The sequence below is a fragment of the Triticum dicoccoides genome, chromosome 5A (assembly GCF_002162155.2).
Source record: "Triticum dicoccoides isolate Atlit2015 ecotype Zavitan chromosome 5A, WEW_v2.0, whole genome shotgun sequence".
Classification (NCBI taxonomy): Eukaryota; Viridiplantae; Streptophyta; class Magnoliopsida; order Poales; family Poaceae; genus Triticum; species Triticum dicoccoides.
In genome coordinates, this window is record NC_041388.1 from 182,880,286 (window position 1) to 182,888,419 (window position 8,134).

Consider the following 8,134-nt stretch of genomic DNA (forward strand, 5'->3'; position numbering starts at 1 on the left):
TCCACTTGTAGTCAAACCTGATACACAATAAGATCACATGTTATACCTGAAATAAGCTCATACAACATTAGTCCTCTCAATGATTCCGTCATAAATTATCAAAACCAACTAGGATATAATGGAGATGCACTTTCAGTCTCCTTCCACATGCTCGTGTGGTAGGCCACCTATGATCTTGTCATGGACGACTAACATCATACACTGATGTCAGCGTGATCAAGTAGTTCTGTACACCACTGCTACCATATTCGTTTCTTAGTTGGGTCATGACCGCCTGCAAGTCAGCCATCATTCTTTCTTGGACTACATGTTGATCGGTGTTTAGTGTTTACCTTCACTACCTTAACATCTCATGGTAGGCCACCTATGATCTCGTCATGAACATGGGCGACTACCATCATACACTAATGAACACTAATGACAGCGTGATCAAGTAGTTTCCGCACACCACTGCTACCTTCATTCGTTTCTTCGTCAGACCATGACCACCTGCAAGTCAGCCATCATTCTTTCTAGGACTACATGTTGATGGGTGTTTAGTGTCTACCTTCACTACCCCAACATCAGCACTCACTTCATGTGGAGAGTCATCCTGGAATGGACATCTAGGTATACCTAGCGACTATCAAGTTCATCGTTATATGGACCCGTTCAAGTTCCGACACCTGTGATGGGCTGACTTTGACAGACAAGGATTGGAGATCTATGACAGTGCTTCTCAGTCGCTCATCAGCATTGGTATTTGGTTCTAATGGGCATGCATTCTTAGATGCCAGTCGATGGCACAATGACATGCCATCTGGTAAAGCGGGCTGGAGTGTTATGACTCAATAGTGTCAGCCAGCCAATCCACCGTCTAGACAGATATCGGCAACTAGGAACCAAATAGTGTTAGTTGATAGTATAATTGTGTTAGGGAGAGAACTGCCATATCAGGCAAAGATACTAGTCCAATTTGAATAAATAGAGACCGGTTTGTTAGGAAGGAGATATGTTTCTTGGTGGCCAAGTCTGTTACATGACCTAAGTTTTGTAAGCTTTGGAACCACTAGTCCTGACAGAGATGAGCCCTGTTGCTGCTTGTTGAGGGTGAGTGCCCTATCCCCACTGCTCGGACCCTTTGCCAAGTTATCCCATCGTGCTCCTTGTCTACATGGTCACTGTGCCATGAATAACCTGATTGGGCTAATTAATCTTCTGACTCAGCATTAACTGCCCAAGTAGATGGCCACAGTTAACAACAAACCAGGTTGGTATTGTGCCAAGGGTTAAATTTTAGTTGTTCATTTCACTCTCAGGGTAGTTCAGGGGCTACCGTGGGCATTTTCAGTTGTAAAAGTGGATAGGATGTAAGAGCATCTCTAGCAGACCCTTTATATCACGGACCCTTATAGCGCGTTTACAGTTCGCGGTTGTCTTCGGATACGGGCCGAAAACAGCCGTGACAGAACAGCAACCGAATATGAACCCGCAAAATTTGAAATCACACATTCGCGCGAGAAATTGAACTAGTTCAGTAGAACTACTAGCACTTGATCATCTTAAAAAGTCATACAAAGTAGAATTTTTACAACTAATATTTGGAGGAGCAGGCACCACCGTAACCCTAATTACAAAATTGTGCTCATCGGAGCCGGGGCGATTGCGGCGGCGACGCTGCGGCGGCGGAGGAGCTCAGTCCTCGTCGTTGGAGACGAGGTCGACGTAGACCTCGTCCTGCTTCGTTTTTACGAGGCGCCACTCTTCCATGTTGGCTGCAAACTCCTGCGCCGCCACCATCCCCTGCTTGAGGAAGATTTTGTTGATGTCAGTGTCCCGTCGACGGCGCTGCTCCGCCTTCTCCTGCGCAGAGCGCGCGACGATGGCGGCTTCCATGACGTCCGCCTCTGCCGGGGGAGGTAATCCTCCGGCCCGAAGACGCCCCGCCACTTCGGCTCCGCCTCTGGCCCCCTCTTCACCGCGCGGAGCGGCGGGAGCTCCTCCGGCTCTCTTTTGACCGGCATGAGTGGCGTCCGTGAGCTCAAGGCACCGGCAGAGGAGCTGCCCATGGCAGAGGAGCCGGAGGACAGCCCGCGGCTGAGGAGCGCCTACTTGCGGTTGTACTCCTCCGTCTCGCGGCGGAGGAGCGACGGCGGCGGCGAGAGCCCGTTGTTTGTGTACCCACGGGCAGCCCTTTTCCTCGCGGCGTCGGAGGCGTCGCACCGCCTCCGCTCGGGGTCGTCGCCATCGCCGGCGCCGTGGCCCGCCGACCACATTCCGCACCACATCGAGAGGGGAGAGGGGGAATTTAAGTCGCCGGCGGTGAGAAATCGAGAAGGGGGATTGGGAATTGCGGCGGCGCGCGGATAGGGTTTCGACCCGTATTTCAGCTGCAAACCCTTACATGTGCGGGAGGGGAGTGGGGTTGCGAGCCGCTGTAAAAAAACTTACGGGCCGGGCGACTGTACGAGCTCTGGTCTGGCCCAAAAAATGGGCCAAACCCGTATAGTCGCCGGATTTTTACGGGGTGCCCGGGTCTGCTAGAGATGCTCCAAGGGGATGTCCTGGAATAGCCCTTTCACATAAAATTTGGTTCTACAGAGAATGGCGTTTCAGTGCTCAGGACTATCTGAACCCGAAATCCCTGGCATTCATGAAAGTCAGTCGACGTGACAGCTGCCTGTGCGAGATAATGGGGCAGGTGGAGGAAATATGGGGTGGAGCAGTCTCGTACATAGGCGTTCGGTGGGCCAGCACCGTGAGTTTTCGTACTGGATGAGGAGATCCAGTCACGGTGGCAATCCGAGCTGTGGCTCACATTGCAGGCTCATAGCTGTCCCTGGAGTCGGGGTGTTAGTAACTTTGGGCTGCAACAGGACCGTGGCTCAGAAAATGATACTCACGATTACATCGTTGACAAGCTTTTTTTCTTTTGAATACAAAGCTGACAAGCTGACCGTGCCATTACAAGGGTAAGTTGTTCTAAAAAGAAATTTTACAAGGGTAAGTGATTACAGGGGCGAACACGAGCAGGCAAATTAATCTGACCAATCTGCTAGAACGTCCTTATAGGTCCATTAGTGCACACATAAGTTTCATGGAGTGACTCAACTACGAGCTATTAACCCCTAAGGAATAGCGCACGCTATGAGCAAGCTGACAGTACTTGGGCGGAGCTAGTGCGCAGTCGCCGTGCGCGTCAGCAACCTTGGGTGTCACCGGCTGGCTGCTGGATGCACCATGCGTGCGCTGCTGGTGTGCATTAGGACATAGGAGCATTCGCCGTTGCATTGCGCGGGGTGGGCTGGACGGCGGTCGGTCCGTGGTCCTGACGCACAGCCACTGGAACTGGGTGTGGGCGCCAGGGCTGCAGGAGCAAGGGCAGCCATCGGCAGCTGTCCGAGCTGATGGGCATACTTGTCCTGGAATTCAAATAAGGGGCACAAGCCATCCTAGAAACAAAAATACCAAGCAAAAGACAATGGGTTGCGTGAGTTCACAACCATCAAATGGGCACTACAGCTTGTGGATTTACAGGGTGCGAAGACTTGCATTGTCATTCACACTTGTAGAATCTGGATCAAGGATTCTGTCCTTTGTGGGCGATAGATGTCACCAAACATTTGCTGCAGAAGAGGCAAGGGATGAGGGGGAGAAGCTCCTGCTGCTCGGCGGAGTAGGATGAAGCACTGGAGGCGGACATGGCTCTCGATTTGGTGGCAGCGGCCAGATTGTTTTCGACTGAGTGAAAAAAGGTGGGAGTGAAAGTGGCAGAGGGGTTCACGTGTTTCTTATCCAGTGACGGGTTGGTGGCTGTTATTAGCTGGGGCCATCACAGACGCGGAATAGGCCGTCCACAGAACTGCTGTACCTAGATGTTCGAGACGTTGGGGACGGCAGTTAATGCATGGGGTCCGGTTGAAATGCGCTGAAGATACAACTGACGCGTACAGGGAGAAATACAAACAGTGCAGTGATCCGGAGGAGGAGGGGCAATTTAGATATCAGATCCATCTGAGCTCGGGCTCAGAAACGAATTTTCGGGTTCTATATTCCTTTTGCTTTCCGACAAAAGCATGACTTTTGGAAAATGTGAATATATGTTAGTTATGTGAATAAATGATTTGGCGTGTTGCATTGCCTGGCCTGATATATTAAAATGGCAACATGTTGCTTAATTTGTCAGTCAACTTAGAAAAGGCATACCACATTCCTGTCAGTAACGCCTCTTAAATCGTGTTAACCATTGTTTAGAGTTAGGCGAGCAGTTTCAATCAGTAACACTTTTGAAAGGTTTTTTCCACTTAACTTCCCTATCCAAAGGTACTGATACACTCTGTTCCATTGCCGCAAAAATCAGGTTATTGCCTTACCATGTTGTTGCTGACTACGAGGCTGAAGAAGATGACAGGATCCTTGACAGCGACGCAACTGGCCAGATTCCCTCTCGTCTTCAGCAATGGGATCATAACATTCTGGTAAAAATTGCTGAGTTCACAACAACTTTTGAGAAGCAAGTGTTGGCATACAACATAATGACCAAGAAAAGGGCCATTGGTGAGTTTCGATCGGAGGAGCGACTCATGCTAGAGCAAGCTTTGTTACAGGAGGAGAAGCAGGCTTCGATGGAACTAAGAGCAGAGATAGAATCTAGGGAGAAAGCAGGCCGCGAGGCTGCTGAAGCTAAGATGCGTATGGCCATGGCTGAGCATGCTCGAGTGGAAGCTCAAGCACACCCTGAGGTGATTGGTCATGGCCCTTTGAGGGCCAATGCTGCTGCTTCCCAAGGCGATGATGGTCCTAGTCATGACATGGCACAACAACAGGTTGAAGATGGATGGGAAAACACTCAAAGGGATGATGATGATCCATCTGAGGATTTCCTCAATGATGAGAATGAGCCAGAGAATGGAAACTCTGATATGCAAGAGGAGTGGCGGCGATCGGGGGAATTTGATCTAAACTCTAGGTAAGACTGCGGCGTCGATGGTGGCAATCTGATCTGAACTCTAGGCAAGACAGGTGCACTCGACTTGAGAAAAGTCTTGAGGATGCATCGGCTGGTGCCTGGTAACTTGTCTCTAGTTATCTGATTATATATGTTTTGAAGATAACTTGTCCTGTCATTGTGGCTGTAAACACGCAATTTAAAACTAGTATTTCCTCCGACCCAAAATGTAAGACGTTTTTTGATACTATCAGTGTCAAAAAAGTCTTACATTTTGGGACGGAGGGAGTACTATTTAGCTTTTTTTTTTGAGAAAACTAGTGCTCCCTCCGTAAACTAATATAAGAGCGCTACTCATGTGTTCAAACAGTGTTTAGAATGTTGAGTGGCCTCTGTATGTTGTAAAGCTAACTTCTAAATGGGCTTCCGCGCAAGAGAATCACGCAGTGTGGATGGCACAAATAGGTTTACCATTTTTACTAGATAACGCCTGTGCTTTCTTGCGGAAATTTTTAGCAATGACCTTATCAAAAATAAACTCGAATATATGAGTATAGTACCACACCACATTCCACCTAGAGGTAAATGAAGGGTGGCTGAATGTTATATTGTCTTGTGACACTTGAGTTCAATTATTAAATATTTATTGTTGAAAATAATAATAATAATGAGGGTTTGCATGTGATAGAAAGTGAAAAGTGTCAAAACTAATTATGTAATTAGGGGGAAAATCTCCCCTTGCCCCGAACGGCCGTACGGTTGCTCTCGCAACCAACGCCTCTCTCCTGTCTGCCTAGAACCGACGCATCCCTCCCAGGATCGTCGCGTCTCTATGGGGATATATAAGCTTTCTGTAACCATTGTCAAGGCAATTGTTCATTGTTTGATTCGGAACACGTTATCAGCCACGCTAGAACAGCCAGCGAGAGCGAGAAAGGCAACAGAGAAAGGAGAAGAGAGAGAGCACTCGCCGCTGGTGAGATGCCTGACCTTGTTTCCTTCTTTCTCCGCTTGATCCGTGAGGATGGTCGTTGCTACCGTTGTCGCTACCATGGCGTTGGTGGCCTTCGGCGCTTCTATCGCATGGTGCAGGCCATCCGTTGTTTCGGCCGTTGCGCCGCTGGTCGTTGTGGTCACCACGCCACTGGATGTGGCGCCTATGGTGGTCACCGAGTCGCTGGACGCGGCCATGGCGTCGTCGGACGCGCCGCTCTTGGTGCTTGCCACGCCCACGGGCACGGCCTTGGCGCTGCTATGCATGCGCCGTCAGTGAACAAGGGGCTCGACCCATGGCTTGTGGCCGATCCGAGCGCCCCTATGGTGCATGGCGCCGCAACCGCACCCCCCGGGTCTCCGCCTCCACCCCCTCCTCCATCGGCAGGGTGGCTCCCGCCGTCGACGCCGACACAGGATGCCGTAGCCACTGGCCCGAGCCGCCGCCCGCATGGCTATGCCGCGGTGCCGTTGCGCGCCGTGGTGAATGAGGAGGAGGCACTCGCCTTCGTCTCCGCGCCTACCGGCGTCGTCCGTCTTGGAGCCGGCATGGAGGGCACCAACACCAACGCCCTGCTTCAGGGAGAGATGGCAGCGGGCTCGAGCAGCCGTGCGGCACGGCGCTTCGGGTGTCTCTTCGGGCACGCCGTCGCCCCATCGACCGCCACCCCATCCACCGCCCCGGTTCATGGGCTCTGGCGAGCCTCGCCTCGCTAGCGCCGCGCCAGAGGGTGCTCGCCTGGACCCCGTCGTCATCGCGTCTTCTTCGGACGAGGAAGGCTCGTCGGTGCTGCGCCGGTGACCTTCGGCGCCGCGAGGGGCTGCGGCGGCCATTCCAGTCGCTGGCGCCGTCAAGAGCAGGTGGAGGGGATCGAGAGGTGGAGCGGGTCGGGGCGGATCCCTTATCCGTAACCGCCACTCCCCTCGCCTCCTCTTATTATGCGGTGGGGAGGCTGCGGGCCGGCCAAAGGCCGTGGCGCCGGCCCAGGCGTCCTGGCCTGCCCCTTCATAATTCATTTTTTTCTTTTTAGTTAAACATTAGTACTAATTATTGTATTAGTGCAGTTTTAGACTATGTTTAGTACCTAGTTTGACTGCTACTTACATTCTAGTCCAGTTCTAGATTAAATCTAGGTTAGGACTTGTGTAATTATTAGTGTGTTTATATTATGTAATGGATTGATAATATAAATAAAGTACCGAATTTCATTCGAGAAGAATGACATGTTCCATGTGTTTACCACATCTCATTTTTATTGAACATGTTTTTGCGGTTGAAATCTTCTCTCGCATATCAAACTTGCAAATTTTTGAATATTTCTCCCTCGTCTTATTTGGAATCACAAGGTAATGAGTTATGATCTACTGCACATTTGCAGACTATCCTCTCTTACTGTGAGGTCTACGCTTTGTCAATCCCGACAAGCGATTTCCTTCAACGTGTATTCCTTATATCTAAATTGTAACATACACAAGGTAATGGCCATGCAGCCTATTACTGTGAGATCTGAGTGATCTTCAAAGTGTTATGTTCACACAATTGAGGTTGAGAATTTTTCAAGTTTACACTTGAGTATCAATTTTTTGCATTCTTATTACAAAACCATGATGGTTTTTAATTTACCACCCGTAAATTAACTATCTCTGGTTTTCCCATGTAGGCAAAGATGACCGCCAAAGAGTTTGAGGAGCTTGCCCTCAATGGCCACAATTAACCTACATGGGCTATGGACATCAAGATCAGTCTTGTGTCCTATGGGATAGCGCGTGCAATACAACCCCAGAGACTCCTCTCTTGGCTGGGGCCACACCATTGATAGAACAGCAGAACTATGCTACTTTATTCACCATAAGGCACCATATTCATCCAGATCTCAAGTCTGAGTATTTACAGGAGGAATCTCCTAGTACTCTGTTTCTGGCCCTCAAAACAAGGTATGAACAACAGAAGGCAGTAGTCCTGTCAAAAGCACTCCATGATTGGACTCATCTCCGTCTTCAGGATTTCAAGTCCATCGGTGAGTACAATCATATTGTTCATAAGATATGTTCCAAACTACGCTTTTGTGAGAAGGAACCTACTGAGGGGGAGAAGATAGAGAAAACTTTGTCTACTATGCTCCCTTCAGATAGGATGCTCCAACAGCAATACCGTGCTCGTAACTACACTGCCTATTCCGAGCTTATTCACATGTTACTTCAGGCAGAAAAGCA

General features: G+C 49.9%; 1 protein-coding gene across 1 annotated transcript in view; it reads left to right on the plus strand.

Annotated features, from left to right (window-relative positions):
- Window positions 1-5,366, plus strand: part of LOC119300676 — an 11,589-nt gene extending 6,223 nt beyond the window's left edge. The window contains exon 2 of the mRNA XM_037577580.1: window positions 4,340-5,366. Coding sequence (XP_037433477.1) covers window positions 4,340-4,952 — 613 coding nt within the window. The 3' untranslated portion in view covers window positions 4,953-5,366. The remainder of the gene's footprint in view (window positions 1-4,339) is intronic.
- The last annotated feature ends 2,768 nt before the right edge of the window (window positions 5,367-8,134 follow it).